At 46.3% G+C, this 18,098-nt stretch overlaps 1 protein-coding gene across 1 annotated transcript in view; it reads left to right on the forward strand.

Annotated features, from left to right (window-relative positions):
- Window positions 1-18,098, forward strand: part of GBE1 (1,4-alpha-glucan branching enzyme 1) — a 506,395-nt gene that overhangs the window by 399,974 nt on the left and 88,323 nt on the right. Inside the window, exon 13 of the mRNA XM_082244860.1 lies at window positions 2,293-2,464. Coding sequence (XP_082100986.1) covers window positions 2,293-2,464 — 172 coding nt within the window. The remainder of the gene's footprint in view (window positions 1-2,292; window positions 2,465-18,098) is intronic.

The raw sequence follows: 18,098 nt of genomic DNA on the forward strand, positions 1-18,098 counted from the left end.
CTCATGCACTCTGCAGTGTAGTTGAACATCATGGGAACTGTAGTTCCAAAACATCTGGGGTGCCACGGTTCGCCATTACTGATCTAGTCTATATGACTTTACTAGAGCACAGAACAAGAGAGATACATTCATAGCTCCTGAATTTTAGAAAATAATATAGAAACAATAATGTATGCACTTCCTTGCGCAAGGAGTGGTAAAGCAAAAACAATTTATGAGACTTCATGGATATCATGGATCATGATATACTTTTTTTCCACAGTCCCTTAAAAATCCATATTTGAGTGCTTTGTAGTTTTTCTAATGCAGTAAATGTAAAATTGTATGGGCATATCCTCTGGGGCAGTTATACGCTAATTTGCCTGAAGCTGGTCATTTTGAGGGTCTGTATACACTGTAGAATTTTAACACCCGTATTGCAACAACCTAAAACAAATGTGTCCAACTTTCTCATAATAAAAGTAGCATCTGCTCCTATATCAGTGCTGCAGTGCAGTGCTTTTTTTAAAAATACATGTTCATTTTCTTTACTCCCAGTGATAAGACAATGGCACTGTGCCTTTTGATGCCTTGGATAAAGACTGGTAACTCTGTTTATTTCAAATCCTAACTTCAAAAAAACATTAGAAACTCACGTCTATATTGATGTCAAAGCACAAAGAAAATGCATCGGGACTCATGACAACACCCCTGTCTTTCGCTAAAAAAATGCAGATCTTTGCACACATATACATCTTAAATGGACCCTTAAAGTGTTTTTAAACGCACTGTGTAAAAAGGCTGCTTGATCCTGTATGCACAGATCCTCCCCTTTTGGCATTGCCCCCAAAACATGCCTGGATAAGACAGAGCCTATGGAGTCAGTCTGCACATGCTCAGTTTAGTGTTTATTGCTAATGACTTTTTTTTTTTTGGGAGAGTTCATGTGATCAGCACAGGGTAAATCAGTACTATCAGACAGTCAAGGGTCCTGCATCCTGATAGGGCAGCCATTGCAGTATGAAAACTCCTGCAAGCTTTAACCAAATCACAAGACTGCTATATACTGCTGATGATCCCTATGTGCTTTTGTACTGTGATAGTACCTAACTGCTCCAGATTTTTTTTTGAAGCCGTGACATTTTAGATTATATTACACACTTGTTAGTTGCATTCATTACCGCCTACAAATTGCAGTGGATTCCAGTGTTTCAGTGATGCAAACAACCATGAGCAAATTACAAAAACACTTTTACAAATTTCCCTTTTTATGCACAATAATGTTTTTTTTTTTTTTTTTTTTCCTATGAATTTTATAATTACGTTACTATATGCACCTTTTTTTCCCTCTCTCCACCTTTTTTGGGGATGAGGTTCCTTGGTGATGATCTCCCTATATAAAGTGCTTGTCTGAAGGTGTCCAGAGTATAGAGAAGGTATTCTGCATAGACTGTAGAATAATAGTAGGTTAAACTGTCAGCTGTGAATAAATAGGGGCACGTGTAATAGTGTAATCATAGATGTTTATTGAAAAAATGCTGTGTGTATCAATATACAACCGTGCAATGTTATAATAGTATTAACCAGTGGAGACAACATGAAACAAGACATACATAACATGTGAACAAATATTTACAACAAAACCGGCCGGTGCATAAATGGTAATGATATGAAGAGCAATGACATGTATATTCCACTATATATGATGGAGTGGAGATTCTTGATAGACTCCTGGGGCGGTGTTCCCGCCGGACTTTCTACTCCTCGCCAAGCTGCTTACTGCTCCGTGTGACCGGAAATCCCCCCCCGTGTCCAGAGTAGCCTAGCTCTGAGAAAGGGGCTGCGCCCCCAAAACGGGTCAGATTCACACCCCTTGATGTGAACAGCATATACGTGTCCACACTGCTTAGCATCGTGTGGTTTTATGGCTAATTGACTGTTGCTACTTTGTGAGTACCCATTTTTATCGATTCTAATATTTTACTAAATGTTTTTCGGTAATGCACTAAGTGCATGTGCGCCTCCCTTTTTGTTTGTTTTTGTAGTATCATTTCAGATTACCCCCTCTGAGGAGGGCTCGCATCTGCCCAGGTTTGGAATTGCCGTTGTCCTTGCTGCTGTCCACCACAGACATCATAGCGCTGGGAGTGACTGCTTGTCTTGGTATAACTATGACCAGACCTTCTGCCATTTTTTGTTCTGTATGAACATTCTGCCCATGTATCTATATAATAGAGTAGCGGTACATCAAACATTTGTATTTAACCATTGTTGTAGATAGTAATTTAAACTGTTCATTGTTTTTCTGACTAGGCACTGGTTGGTGATAAGACACTGGCGTTTTGGTTGATGGATGCAGAAATGTACACCAATATGAGTGTCATGTCTCCTTTAACATCTGTGATCGATCGAGGAATTCAGCTTCATAAGATGATCCGTCTGATCACCCATGCTCTCGGAGGAGAAGGATATCTTAATTTCATTGGTAGGTACAACAATTTTTAAAGACACAATCTGTTTTGATTACACCACTGCTTGCGTAGAAGCATGACAGAGACAGGTATGTCTGTATATGCCTTATCTATCCTATACCTTCTGTTCATGGTGGAAAAAAAAGGCTTTGCATCTTGTGGACCACCAGTGCTTTCTAACTGTGGGGGGAGTGGATGCACTGAAGGAAAAGAAGGATCTGTGTTTCAGCTTAGCATGCTCATGGAATGGAGACAAACTATGATAGTTAAAAATCTCCATAGGTGATGCTTTAAAAATGTTAACAGATTACCTGTTTAGAGTTACTGAGAAGGTCTAGCTCTAGAATCATTGCTCTTGCTCTAACGTTCACGGTGGTACCTCACATGTGTGGTGGGAACATCGTTTACATATGCGTGTGTGACTTGCGTATGCATTCGCTTCTGCGAGGGAGCAAAGGGATGGGGTTCGCTTACATTTTTTCTTTTCTTATTTATTTAACCACTTTACCACCGGAGGATTTTGCTGTCTTCCGTCCAGGCCACTTTTTGCGATTCGGCGCTGTGCGACTTCAACTGACAATTGCGCGGTCGTGCGACGCCGTACCCAAACGAAATTTACGTCCTTTTTTTCCCACAAACAGAGCTTTCTTTTGGTGGTATTTGATCACCTGTGCGATTTTTACTTTTTGCGCTATAAACAAAAAAAGAGCGTTTATTTTGAAAAAATAACAATATTTTTAACATTTTTTTTTTTTTTTTTGAAAGAGATGCAATGTTATACAAGCAAGCATTTCAAAGTACAATGTCAGTACAATACAAAAGATATAACAGGACCAAAAAAACTATTATACTATGCAGTCCGGGGTATTATTCTGTTTTGGGGAGAGGGGGCAGTGGAGATAAGGGGTTTTATGGTAATGTTTTGGTTAATAGTTCAGTTGATGACTGAGAGTATAGATCTTTTGAGTAGAGTGACATTATCAGAGTTATTGCGGTAGTCGAGTCAATAATAGGGTGAAGAAGTGAGATCCGGGTTGGAGTATGTTAGCCATGGGGCTCATTCTTTCTGAAGTTTTGGTAGAGCAAGGGTTGCTTTGGCGAACATGGAAGTTATGGTTGAGAATGTTCTGAATTAGTTGCGGGTAAGGGATCAAAGTGCTGTTCCAGCGTTTGGCTATGGCGAGTCTGGCCGCAGTTAAGACGTGTGAGAATGGGATGAGGTTGAGATTCCCAAGCTTCCAGCCCCAGTAATGCTAGCTGAGGGGTGAATTTTGTACGACTGCCAGTAAGGATCTTGAGAAGGGCTTGAATGGATTTCTAGAAGAGGGGTAGGACCCCCAGATGTGGCTTATGGTGCCAGGGTGGCCACATTTTCTCCAGCAGAAAGGGGGAGTTGGAGGGAACTTTGCTAATTTTGTGGGTGTGAGGTACCATTGATGAAGTATTTTCTGTGCTGTTTCCCAATGTGAGAGGCATCTAGATTTCTCTTACGTCCTCCGACAGTCGCCGCCCACTCATACAGTCTTCACCAATGGGGTATTGACTTCATCTCCACAGGAGTAACTAGGCACAAGACTTGTTAAAAAACAAAGCATTTACATAGACACACCTATGGGGGCTGTCCCACTGGTCCATACCCCCCTGCAATCAGCCATCCCAACTCAGTTTGTCTTCTGCCTAGTTAAAGTGGAGTTCCACCCATTTTTGGAACTTTAGATCTTTGTAATCCCCTTTAAAATGGCTTTTACCAATGGAAACTTTTTTTTTTTTTTTTTTTGCTAGTAAATACCTTAATTTTGGCTTTATTCCTCCTCTCCTCACTTCCTGGTCCGATCGGCGATGACGTCATTCGGCGATCCGCAGTGTCTGCTGGGATGTATTCTACTTGCAGTAGCTGTATCTGTACTGAGCCGTGCCTGCCCCGCCTCCGCCCCGCCTCCTCTCATTGAATTGCATTGTATGAATGTATTAAGGCTGTTCTCTGCCCAGCCTCCGCCCCGCCTCCTCTCATTGAGTTGTATTGAGAGGAGGCGGGGCGGAGGCTGGGCAGAGAACAGCCTTAATACATTCATACAATGCAATTCAATGAGAGGAGGCTGGGCGGAGGCGGGGCAGGCACGGCTCAGTACAGATACAGCTACTGCAAGTAGAATACATCCCAGCAGACACTGCGGATCGCCGAATGACGTCATCGCCGATCGGACCAGGAAGTGAGGAGAGGAGGAATAAAGCCAAAATTAAGGTATTTACTAGCAAAAAAAAAAAGTTTCCATTGGTAAAAGCCATTTTAAAGGGGATTACAAAGATCTATGTATTCCAACCTATTAAAAATGGGTGGAACTCCGCTTTAAGGAGTAAGATAGGCTTCCCTGTGCTGGGGCTACAGTCTCATCCTCCTTCTTCTATTTTATGATTTTATTTGCTGCAAATGTGTTTTTTCTTTGCACTACTAGCTGTTTATTTTGCCAGCGTTAGTTAGTCAGATCTTCGGATGAAGACGGTGTTTGCGGAGCTGGGAGTCGGACTGGTCGTCCTGGTTTTCCAGGACAGAGGGCCTGATGGAATCCCAGCCCGCCATCGAGCGTTTAGCTGGCTATGTGTTCGCCCTGGCCTCGCAAACGACCCATCCCTGTCCTCAGGGATGCAGCCTGCGAGGTGGCTACCCCGCCTGGACGTCTCATCCACGGTTCTCCATGCACTGTTAGCGTCCTGCGTTTTTGGCTGACGTCACCCCTGCCATCTGAGGGTGGGCGGTTTCCCGTCGATGAGAGGCACCCCACGCCATCGAGTACAGGTAAGTACATTCTGTGTGGGGTCTCTGTCTGGGGCTGGCAGTCCTGTGTGTCTGTGTTATCCCCTCATGTCTGTGCGATTTTGGGCTCCCTGATCATGGTCCCTGCGGGGGTTTTCTCTCACAGCCAGTGCGCTGTGTGGGTTTGTGGGGGTCCCTCTCCTGTGTCACTTTAGGGTGCTTTTTGGAGGTACAGACACGTGTGGCGACCGCTGCGGGGTTAAACACCGCTGGTCCGCCATATTTGGTGTGGACAGCATGTCTGGCTTCACTGTGGGCGCTTATACAGCATTGTATGTGGTGTGTTTTGGCACCTTGCAGCGCCATCTTGTGTGTGGCAAAACGTTCGTTCCGAGCACATGTCGGCGGCCATTTTCCCAAAGCCTCCCATTGCTTTCTATAGGCAACAATTTTTCCTTGGCCTGCAGTCTCAGTTCAGTCTACTTGAGAAGACATCACTTCCTCCCTCTGTTCAGAAGAGAACGGCTGCGGTGGTAACACTTGTGGGGGTCTGTCTGCTGTCCTTTTTTGTGTGCAAATACTTCTGGCTGTCCTTTTATCCTGCTCAGGGGTCTGTTTGTCACAGTCTGGTAGCGGTGTGCTGCGGTGGTCCACGGCGTGCTTAAAGGGCCAGTACTTTAAAAAAAAAAACGATTTTACTATGGAATCTCAGGACAGCAAATTTCCCACAGCCCTAGTGGGGGATTCAGGTTCCTCTGAATCTTCTGCTCTGTCTACTTTGTCTGCTGCAGTGGCGACTTTGGTGTCCAAAGTGGATATTCTGATGACTGAACGTGCTGACAGAAAAAGGCCTCGCTTTTCCTTGTCTTCTGATTCTGACTCGGATATGGTTGCCGTAGGTGGCGTGCCCCTGGAAGGGTCTCACTCTTCTCTGTCTGAGGGGGAGGTGGAGGTTGCAGGGGTGGATGATTCCCCCCCCCCCGGGAAGGCAGAAGATCGCGCAGCTATTGATGCGCTAATTCTTGCCATCAAGGAAACACTACATTTAGAGGATGAGCCCAATCCTCCGGGCATTGTGTCCTCTTTTGGTACACACAGGACCCGCAAGGCGGCGCAGGTCTTTCCTTTTCCCGCTAAGTTTCAAGCTACTGTGAATGATCAATGGCGTTATTTAAAACGCACCTTTGTGGTGCCAAAAAAGTTTTTATCCCTTTGCGTCTCCTACGGATTTGCGCTGGTGTGTGGCCCCTCAGGTGGATTACACTGTGGCCAGATTAAACAAGGCCACTCTGGTACCCACCGAAGATTCTCCGGTGTTTAGGGATCCTGCGGATAGGAGGATGGAATCCCTTGCCCACCATGCCTACATGGTGGCGGGTTCCCTGCTAAAGCCTATTTTCACCTCTGTCATGGCGTCTCAGGCTGTGGCGGATTGGACCAAGGTGCTAAGATGCACCCTCGTGACTGATTCTGCTCCCCCTACTACCGTGGCGATGGTGGACCAGATCTATCAAGGAGTCATGTATTTGTGCGATGCGGCCTTGAATGAGGGCCCATTAGCTGCGCGCCTGTCAAGTGTCGCAGTGATTAACCGTCGCCTGATATGGTTGAAAAGCTGGTCAGCTGACCAGACTTCGAGGAAAACGGTGGCTGACATCCCCTATGCGGGGTCTCGCCTGTTTGGGGAATCCCTGGATGAATTGGTTAAAGGGGTCACTGGGGGCAAGAGCACTCTGCTGCCCCAGAATCCTAAGGGCAAGTTTTTTCGCGGTAAGCGGGGCCCCTCCTTTAAACCAAACCAGGGGTCCTTTCGTGCCTTTAGGGCACAGAACAAGGGGAAACCCTTCAAGGGCCAGGGTGGCCAGAGAAAGCCCCGGGCGGGCAAACCTAAATCCGGCCAAGCTGGTGCAGCGGCCCAGTCCGCCTCTGCCTGATGGGGCGCCCTCACCCGTTTCAGGGGTGGGGGGAAGTTTGCGCGGTTTCCTCCAACCTTGGCTGCTCCGAATTCCGGACAGGTGGGTTCAGGAAATCATTCGATCAGGTTACAAGATCGAATTCCTTTTGCGGCCGGCGGACAGATTCTTTCCCTCAAATCTTCATTTGACCCCAGGGCGGTTACAGGACCTGCATCAGGCGGTGCAAGATCTCCTCGCCCAGGGGGTGATCGTCCCAGTGCCTCATTGGGACAGGTTTCGGGGGTTTTACTCGAATCTGTTCACTGTGCCCAGAAAGGAGGACAAGGTGCGTCCTATTCTGGACTTAAAAGCTCTGAACCACTTTGTACGCGTTCGGAAGTTCCGCATGGAATCGCTTCGCTCTGTGATAGCCTCCCTGAATCCAGGCGAGTTCCTGGCCTCTATCGACCTGAAGGATGCGTATCTACACATCCCCATTTTCGAGGGTCATCATAGGTACCTCCGATTCGCTATCGCGGAGGAACTTATCAGTTTGTGGCGTTACCTTTTGGTCTCGCTTCGGCTCCAAGGGTGTTTACCAAAGTGCTGGCTCCCGTTCTGGGCCTGTTATGGGCACAGGGCATTGCGGTCTTGGGATATCTGGACAATCTCCTGTTAAGATCGAGTGCCAGCCAGAGTCTGCTGCGCGATCTGTCCACTACGGTTCATTCGCTTCAGGAGTTCGCATGGACCATCAACGTACAGAAGTCGACCTTGTCTCCTTCGGTTTGTCTCCCATATTTGGGAATGGTTCTGGATTCTGCTCTAGCGAAGGTGTTTCTGCCGAAGGACGAGCTCCGGACCCTACAGAACGAGGTCAGGGCCCTCAGGGACAACGAATCCTCGTCACTCAGGATCTGTATGCGGTCCCTGGAGTTGATGGTGTCAGCCTTCGAGGCGATACCATTTGCACAGTTTCACACAAGGTCTCTCCAAGCGGAGATCCTGGCTAGATGGGACAGACTCCCTCAGTCCTTGGATCTGAGAGTGTCTCTTAAGTCACCAAACCAGAATGGATCTTCTGGGGTGGCTTCAGTCCCCGGCTGTGGCGGACGGAAAATCCTTCCGGCCGTTACTGTGGACAGTACTTACCATGGATGCCAGCCTGTCGGGCTGGGGTGGAGTCCTGGGCAACCTGTCTGCCCAGGGCACTTGGTCGGAGGAGGAATCCTCACTCCCCATAAACATATTGGAATTGAGAGCGATCAGGCTGTGCCTACTCCATTGGTCAGACCGTCTTCAGGGCCGCCCTGTACGGGTGCAGACGGACAATGCCACTGCGGTGGCTTACATCAATCACCAAGGGGGCACCAGGAGTGCCCGGGCGGCCCAGGAAGTGACCAGTATTCTGTCTTGGGCCGAGACTCATGTCCCGGCAATATCGGCAGTTCACATTCCAGGTGTACAGAATTGGCAGGCCTATTATCTGAGCCGCCAGACCCTGGACCAGGGGGAATGGTCCCTACACCCGGAGGTATTTCAAATGCTGTGTGCGAAATGGGGATCCCCGGATGTGGATCTGTTCACGTCTCGGCTGAACCACAAGGTGGAAAGGTTCGTGGCAAGAACGTGCAATCCTCTGGCAGACGCCTCGGATGCGCTGGTGGTGCCTTGGCATCAGTATCATCTAATGTATGCCTTTCCTCCGATTCAGTTGTTGTCCAGGTTCCTTCGCAGGTTGGCCTCGGAACCAACATTGGTGATTCTGGTGGCGCCGGACTGGCAACGCTGGTCCTGGTACGCGGACATCATTCACCTGGCCGTCGAGCCTCCTTGGCGGCTGCCAATGCGAGAAGATCTACTGTCTCAGGGACCGATCTTCCATCCTGCTTTACAGTCGCTGGCTTTAACGGCATGGCTGTTGAAAGCCAGGTCCTGAGAGACAGGGGTCTCTCCTCAGAGGTCATTCCTACCTTAATCAAGGCTAGAAAAGCCTCATCTGGTAAGATTTATTACCGTACATGGAAAGCTTATTTTGCCTGGTGTGAGTCCAGGGGCTTCTCTCCTCGTTCATACTCGGTGGCAAGAGTGTTGGCTTTCCTTCAGTCTGGTGTGGACCAGCGCCTTGCGTTGGCCACGATTAAGGGCCAGGTATCTGCACTGGCGGTCCTTTTCCAGCGCCCCGTGGCGTCTGATTCTTTGATTCGCACCTTCATTCAAGGTGTGCGTCACTTGGCCCCTCCTCAAAGGGAGCCCTTACCTCCATGGGACTTGAACTTGGTTCTGTCCGTATTACAACATTCCCCGTTTGAAAACATCAGGAAAATCTCGTTACCTCTGCTGTCTAAAAAGGTTGCCTTTCTTGTGGCGATCACTTCTGCTCGCAGAGTGTCGGAGTTGGCAGCCTTGTCTTGCCGCTCCCCTTACCTGGTGGTTCATAGGGATAAGGTGGTCTTGCGACCTAACCCGTCCTTTCTTCCAAAGGTGGTTTCTGATTTACACCTTAATGAGGACATTGTTTTGCCTTCGCTCTGTGTGAAGCCTAAGCATCCTAAGGAGGTTGCTTTGCATTCCTTGGATGTTGTCAGGCTGATCAGGGTTTACCTGTCGTCCACTGAATCCTTTCGTAAATCGCATTCTCTCTTTGTCCTTCCTGAGGGACCTCGGAAAGGGTATGGCTGCGTCTGCGGCGACCATTTCAAAATGGATCAGACAGACAATTGTACAGGCCTATTCGTTGAAGGAACGGGTACCGCCCTTCCCTGTTAAGGCGCACTCTATCAGAGCGGTGAGTGCGTCATGGGCCTTCCGGCATCAGGCTTCGGTGGCCCAGGTGTGTAAGGCTGCGACTTGGTCGTCAGTGCACACCTTTTCAAAATTTTACAAAATTGATGTTCTGGCATCGGCGGATGCCTCCTTTGGGCGCAAAGTTCTCTGTGCGGCAGTACCGTAAGGGAACCCTGGTTTTATTGTGGGTCCCTGGCTGTTGGGGTTGTTCATCCCCTTGGTTATTTGCTTTCCTGGGTTGTTGCTCCTGTTGAGCTTTTTTGTTACCCAGAGGGTTACCTTTTCTGTTCATGTAAGGTTCCTTTCTCTGTTGCGGGTACTGCGTTGCCTTTCTGACGGTTGCGTTTCCCACCCCTCATGTCTACACTGCTTTGGGACATCCCCATTGGTGAAGACTGTATGAGTGGGCGGCGACTGTCGGAGGACGTAAGAGAAAACTGATTTTTTTTTAAATCTTACCGTAAAATTCCTTTCTCTGAGTCCTCCGACAGTCGCCGCCCCCGCCCCTCTATTGGGGTTCTTATAGACTTAACTGCTTGCTACCAAACTGAGTTGGGATGGCTGATTGCAGGGGGCTATTGGACCAGTGGGACAGCCCCCATAGGTGTGTCTATGTAAATGCTTTGTTTTTTAACAAGTCTTGTGCCTAGTTACTCCTGTGGAGATGAAGTCAATACCCCATTGGTGAAGACTATGAGTGGGCGGCGACTGTCGGAGGACTCAGAGAAAGGAATTTTACCGTAAGATTTTACAAAAATTCCGTTATTTTCAAGATGTAACGTGATACTTGGTGCCATGTAAGTAAGTCAGCAGAGAAGTTTAGGGATTGTTTCCCATGTCTATATCGATTACATTTTCTTAGGGTTTTGTGGGGAGTTGAGCGTTTTATAGAAAAATGAAGATCCATTTGACGAAGGGGGGGGGGGGGGGGGGTTATCATAAAAATGGATGAAATCAGTGATGAGTGATTGATCTGACCAGGTGATTGATGCAATAATGTGGCGAACTCTGAGGTATTTGAAGAATTCTTTGTTGGGGATGTTGTACCTCTAATGTAAGTCTTGGATGGTGCATAAATGTCCTTTGTTTAAATGTGTCCAATTGTGATGGCACCAGCTGTTACCCAGGAGGGTAAGAATAAGTCGTTGCATAAGACTTATAGCGATGCCAGGTGAAGAACTGCTGCTGTGCTTTTTGAGATATCTTTGGAAGATGGAGGTCCATTCCTTTATTGTTGCATTTACAGTGCTTAAAGTGTTTGTTAACCTAAAAAAAAAAAATTGGATCCTGTTCCCTTCAGGGTGGAAGAGTGCTGATGTAACAAGTGCTTCTGTAACAAGTGCTTTCAACCACTGTATGTAGTGGTCCACTCTGGACGGTAAGAGTCAGTGTGTGTACATCTGTCAGGGGAGGATCTCTTACAAGATTTTCTATTTTGGACGCCATACCTTTTGGACTCTTTCTGTTTAATTTCCTGTCAAAAACGTTCTGTTTGTTTTTAGCGCTGCACCTTTGTATGTTTTCATGCCAGTATTCACCACTAGTGAACTGTCTCAGCTGATTTTCTATACATTTTTCTAATATTGTAAGTGCAGGTCTATTGTTTGCAGAAGACCACAAGCGGCGGGCTTGATTTAGAAAAATAGCCTTGTAGTAATTCCTGATATTTGGGGCACCCATTCCCACTTTGGACGTCGGAGTACACATGGGGGAGTGTTTAATTCTGAGGTGTTTGCCATTCCAAATAAAGGTATTGAAAGTTAGTTGAAGCGTATTTAGTTGGGACGTTAAGATCGGGACTGTAAGGGTACGGAATAGATCTAGTAAGTGAGGAAGAAGGAGCATTTTAGATAATGCTACCTTGCCAGCCCATGAGGTGCAGACTGAGAGGAGAGATGAGCATAGATCCTGTAGCTTCTTGAGGAGGTTTTCATAGTTCGTGTGTAGCATATTGCTTGAGGGAACAGTTAATTTTATACCTAAGTAGGTAAGCATTGAGGATGGAGCCCACGGGAATGGAGACGAGCGCGAGAGAAGTGTTTTTGTGTTTTGATCTAGGCAGATTCCCAGCAAGCTAGATTTGGAGCAGTTAACCTTATATAGGGAAAGTTGGCTAAACAAAGTCAGGAGGTAATGAAGCACTGAGAGGGACTAAAGGGGGTTAGTCATGAGTAATATGATGTCGTTGGCATACAGTCCTAATTTGTGAGTGGTGTCTCCTACCTGTAAGCCTGATATCAAAGGGTGGAATAGCTGCAGCAAGGGGTTCCATTACTAGAGCAAATATTAGAGGGGAGATAGGGCACCCCTGTCTTGTGCCATTGGTAAAGTCGAACGGTTGGAAATCATGCCAGAAGTCCAAACCTTAGCTGATGGGTGAGAATAAAGAGCTAACACTGCTGTGAGAATGTTGCTTGCAAAGCCAAACTTCTGAAGGACTAAGTTAAGGTAGGACCAGTGGACCCTGTCAAACGCCTTCTCAGCGTCCAAGGAAAGGTGCAGAGAAGGCGTTTTGTGGGATTTAGCCCACTGTATGAGATCTACAATCCTCCTTGTTCCGTCGGGTGTCTATCTGCTAGGAATAAAGCCAACTTGGTCTGGGTGGATTCGTTTGGGAATGTGTGCTAAGATGCGGGAGGCGAGTATCTTTGCATACATTTTAAGGTCCTTGTTTAGGAGCGAGATAGGTCGCTAGTTGGCGGAGTCATCGTGGGGCTTTCTGGGTTTTAGGATAGTGACAATGAGGGCTTCCAATTACTCATTTGGGAAGTCTCCTGTCTGTATTATATGATTAGATGAGTTGCAAACGTGTGGTGTTAGGGTGTCTGCAAAGATTTTAAAATACTTATTGCAATATCCACTAGGACCAGGGGCTTTGTGTAGAGAAAGTGAGCAAATCGCTTCTATCTCCGGAATTGGGGTGTTAAGGTCCACCAACTGGTCAGGGGTGAGGGACAAAAGTCGCAGTGGGTCAAGGAAGTGTGAGATTTGGGTGGGGTCAGGCGTATGGGTTGCTGTGAAAAAGGATATATTGTATAAGGATGCGTAGAAATCTCTAAAGCAGTTAGCAATGTCTGTGGGATTGGTGACCCTCTGACCCCGAGCTAAGTGCATATATGGGAATTTAGAAACATCAACCTTTGTGTTTCGCTTGTTTAGCTAGGAGGGCACCTGTTTTTTTTCTATGGGCATACCAATTTACATGAAGGTGTTTGATATGATGGTCAAAGGAGGCCTGTAGGAAAGTGTGAAATCATCTCTAATTTTCCGTAGGCGGGCAGTGACTAGGGGATGATTTATTTGATTTTTCTAGCTGTCGGATCTGCTCTAGAAAACTGTTAAACTTGTCTGCTTGCCTTTGATTCTCTCGGGCCCCAAGCTTAATGAAGATTCCTCTCACGTGGGCTTTATGCAAATTCCATAAAAGTACATTGCTTGATACAAAGTTTGCATTCTGAGCAAAAAAATACTCTAGCTCCTGTTTGATCTCTTCCTAGCATTTATACTGGGATAAAATAGAGTTGTTCATGTGCCAAATCTTGGAGCATTTGCTTTGTTGTTTTGTTGAGAGCGAGATCGTAACCGATCCATGGGCTGACGAAGTTATTAGGCCTATAATCACCTGAACAACAGATTGTAGAGTATTTTTGTGGAGCAGAAAGAGATCAATTCTGGAGTAGGATTTTTGTGCTGGAGAGTAGAAGGTGTAATCCCTTTCTGACCTATATGAGCATCGCTAGCTATTGCAGAAGTCCTCCAGCTGTGTAAATGAGAAAAGGGCTGTGGAGCCTTGTCTATGCTGGTTAGAGGGGTCAAGTGTATTTTTGTATAGTGTCTTTCAAATCCCTTTCAAATTTGGTGGGAGTTGGGGGCATAAATATTGGCTATGACGAGTGGTACATCATCGAAGAGGGAATCGTAAATAAAGTACCTTCCACAAGGGTCAGTGTCAAGATGGTTGAGTTGGAAGGATAAAGATCTGCACACTGCAACCATGATCCCTCTCACTTTTTTGGTGGCATGTGCGAAAAAGCTATGAGGGAAGAGGTGATGGTGACGGGGAGGTTTATTTTACATAAAGTGCTTTTCTTGAATAAATAGGATGTCAGTTTTTTGATTAGCAACTTCACGCCATAACTGGGATCTTTTAAAAGGGCTATTGAGTCCCTTTGCATTGATGGTGGTGATGCGAATGGGCATTGTACAAAAATAGGTGATGCTGGAAGGGTGCAGAACGTGGGTATCTACAGTGAGTATCTATAGCACAAGTGTAAAGTATGTATGAAAAGGAGGTGAACCGAACCCAGATATGAGCTAAAACAATAGTGAACAGAAAGATTTGGTTACACAACAATTGCAGTAATTACAAAGATGTATAAAAGGTAAGCAGGAATGGGGGCTGTGTGCTTAGCACACTTCAAGCCAGGGGATATCAACAAAGAAAATGGCTCAGACAATCTTCTAAAAGCTTAGCAGAATGAACCGTGCCCCGGGATTAAGCCTTTTGAGACTTCAGCATTCTAGACAACTAGCCAAGGGGGGGCGAAAAACTTGAAAACACTGTAATGATAGTGGAGGGCACTTTATGTGCTTCCAGATGCTGAAATAGTTAGGTTTTGCAATTTGAGTTGTTCCCTGGGAGGTGATTGAGGTGTCAGGCCACAGTTATGAAGCATCCTGTATCCATCCTTGGGGGAATGTAATGGTGAACTGCTGGTTCTCGTAGGTGACCAGTAATTTGGTGGGGAAACCCCAGCCGTAAACAATGCTGCGGTCCCGCAGTATTGCAGTGATGGGGGAGAACTCTTTCCTCAGCTTGGAGGTTGCAGCCAAGATGTCCTGATAAAGAGTTATTCCTGCATAGGGAGGTTTAAGTGTTTGGGTGGATCTGGCCACCCGTAGTAGTCATTCCTTAATATGATATAAGTGGATCCATGTTAGAATGTCCCCAGGGACCATGTCAGGAAGATACACTAGTTTGGGGATCCTGTGTGACCTTTCCATCAGTAAATACCTAGAAATAAGTGTCGGAATAAGTTTCAGGAATAGTTGTAAATACTGAATGAGATCTTGTAACTTAACAGCTTCGGGGACCCCTCTAATTTTTATATTATTATGCTGTGACCGACCTTCTAGGTCTGCAACTTTCAAGTGTAGCTTACGAATCATATCAGCTTGCATTTCGTGTACGTCAACCATTTCATCATGTGCTTTAATAACTGGTCCCAATTTGGATTCTAAGTGATCAGTGCGGGTCTCAGTGTCCTCAATTCTGTTAGTGAGCTAGCAAACTGAGAAGCATAGCTGTATCTGAAGGCTATTTTGAAGAGAGAGGAGCATTGCTCTTATGGTATGCTCAGAGGCAGGGGCATCGGATGCAGGGAAGGCAGCTAGTGCAGCTGTGTGGTCTTCAGGCATGTCTGTGTGAGGCTCAGGCAGATCTGCACAGTGAAGCTTCTTAGCAGAGGGCTGTTTCTGGGGAGAGTGTGCAGGGGTCTCTGCTGCTCTCTTATCTGCCGTAGAGCTGCCATGCTGCAGAGTCAGCTCTTCCATATCACAAAGGTTATCAGGGACTGAAGCTGTTTGCGCTGTTGCGTGGGGTGGAGAGTGCCATCTTGGATGTTCCTGCCCGCTGGCTTCAAAAAAATTCTGTAAGGCGGCGCAGTCCCGAAGCCTGCAGTTTCCTCCTAGTCATAGCCCAGGTATAGTGCATGTCGTCCAAGGGGGGGGGGGGCTGGCGATGGCTGTCTATGTAGCGCGGGCCCGCTTATGGGATGCAGTGGGATGAGGAGAGCTACAGCTGAGCGGCCATCTTTGTCAGCGGCCAGGACACGCTATGTTTTATTTTACTTTTTTTTTTTTTTTTTAAATTTCCCTTTATGATATATATATATATATATATATATATATATTATTTGTATCCCTTTTATTCCTATTACAAGAAATGTAAACCTCCCTTGTAAAAGAAATAAGGGATGCTAGGTCAACAAGACCCCAAATCTCTCCTCTACCTTTAAAAGCAAAAGATAAAAAAAAAAAAAATTTTGATCTTTTGCTTTAAAAAAAAAAAAAATGGTTTTCTTCTGTCCTAGACCAGAAGTGACATCATGACGTCACTCTGGTTCTCCAAGATTATAGAGAGGATCAGAGACAATCTGGTCTCTGATAACCTTTTTGGTCAGTCACCGGAACCGTCGATCGTTTCTCAGGCACGCTGGTAAAAATTATAAGCAAGAGAAACATCAGCGAGCTGGAGGAGGGGGCATCCCCTCCCGCTGCTTCTGAAAGCGATCCAGTGGCTATTTAGCAGCTTGGAGCTCTTTTGTGGAAAAAGCCATTTGGCAGCTAAAAAAAAAAATACCAGAATTATGGCTGATGGCTTCAGCCATAACCCCGGTAAACCACTTGCAAACTGCAACGTACATATACTGTACGTATTGTGGTCCGCAATTGGTTATTTTTATTATATTATTATTATACAGGATTTATATATACCGCCAACAGTTTGTGCAGCGCTTTACAAAATGAAGGCAGACATTACAGTTACAATACAATTTGCTACAAAAGGAATCAGAGGGCCCTGCTCGTTAGAGCTTACAATCGAAAAGGGGAGGGTCAATTGATACAAAAGGTAATAGCTGTGGGGGATGAGATGATGGGGAAAGTGAAACAGTGTATTAGTTAGTAGCCGGATAGGCTTCTTTAACCACTTAAGCCCCGGAGGATTTGGCTGCTAAACGACCAGAGGGTATTTTGCGATTCGGCACTGCGTGACTTTAACGGACAATTGCGCGGTCGTGCGATGCTGTACCTAAACGAATTTGGCGTCCTTTTTTTCCCACAAACAGAGCTTTCTTTTGGCGGTATTTGATCACCTGTGCGATTTTTTGATCACGCGCTATAAACAAAAAAAGAGCGTAAATTTTGCAAAAATAGCAATATTTTTCCCTTTTTTTTATATGAAATTCCCCCCCAAAAAAAATGTAAAAATCAAAATTTTTTAATATTTTCGGCCAATTTGTTTTATGCTACCTATGTTTGGTAAAAAAAAATCGCAAAAAGCGTATTTTGATTGGTTTGCGCAAAAGTTATTGCGTTTACTAACAAAGGGAAAGATTTTTGTCATTTTTGTTGGTTTTTTTTTAACGCGTAATGGCGGCGATCTGCGATTTTTTTTGCGGTACTGCGACATTGCGGCGGACAGATCGGACCCTTGACTGACATTTTTGACACTTTTGGGGTTACCAGTGACATTTCTACAGTAATCAGTGCTATATATATGCACTGTTACTGTAAAAATACACTGGTAGTGAAGGGGTTAACTTTATTTGAGAGGGAGGGGCTGTGTGTGTCCCTAGGGGCGTGATTCTAACTGTGATTGGCTGTGGCTTCAACTGTATGCAGAGTGATCAATGGATCTACATAGTAGATCCATGTGATCATCTCTCATACAGAGAGGAGAATGACAGGCAGCTTGTTTACACAAGCTGCCTGACTTTCTCCCTCTCCCCCGCCGATCGCAGAGTGGCCGGCGGCGATCGGGTCCGCCGGTCACACGCGCGGGGGGGTCCGTGACCACGCGGGAGCGGGAGCGCGCCTCCGGCGGCGCGCGCTCGCTCCCTAAACCCTCACAGGCGAGCGACGTAGACCTACGTCACTTTGCCTGTGAGGGGCTGACCGCCGCCGTAGATAGTCGTGCGGCGGTCGGCAAGTGGTTAAAGAGAAGGGTTTTCAGGGCTCGTCTAAAGATGGATAGATTAGGGGACAGCCAGACAGATTGTGGTAGAGAGTTCCAAAGAATGGGAGAAGCTCTGGAGAAATCCTGGAGGCCAGCATGGGAGGAGGTGACAAGGGAGCTAGAGAGCAGTAGGTCTTGGGAGGACCAAAGAGAGTGGCTTGGTTGATATTTTGAGATCAGGTTAATGATGTAGCTGGGGGCAGAGTTGTGGATGGCATTGTAAACTATTGTTAGTATTTTGAATTTTATTTGTTGGGGGAGTGGAAACCAGTGAAGGGATTGACAGAGAGGGATAGAGGACACTGAACGGTTGGTAGGGTGGATGAGTCTTGCAGCAGTATTCATTATGGACTGAAGAGGGGATAGTCTATGTAAAGGTAATCCAAGGAGGAGGGAGTTGCAGTAGTTGAGGCGATAGATAACCAGGGCATGAATTAGAAGATTGGTGGTGTCGTTGGTTAAAAAGGGCGTATTCT

This window comes from Pelophylax lessonae (assembly GCF_965119305.1).
Source record: "Pelophylax lessonae genome assembly, chromosome: 2".
In the NCBI taxonomy this organism is placed as follows: Eukaryota; Metazoa; Chordata; class Amphibia; order Anura; family Ranidae; genus Pelophylax; species Pelophylax lessonae.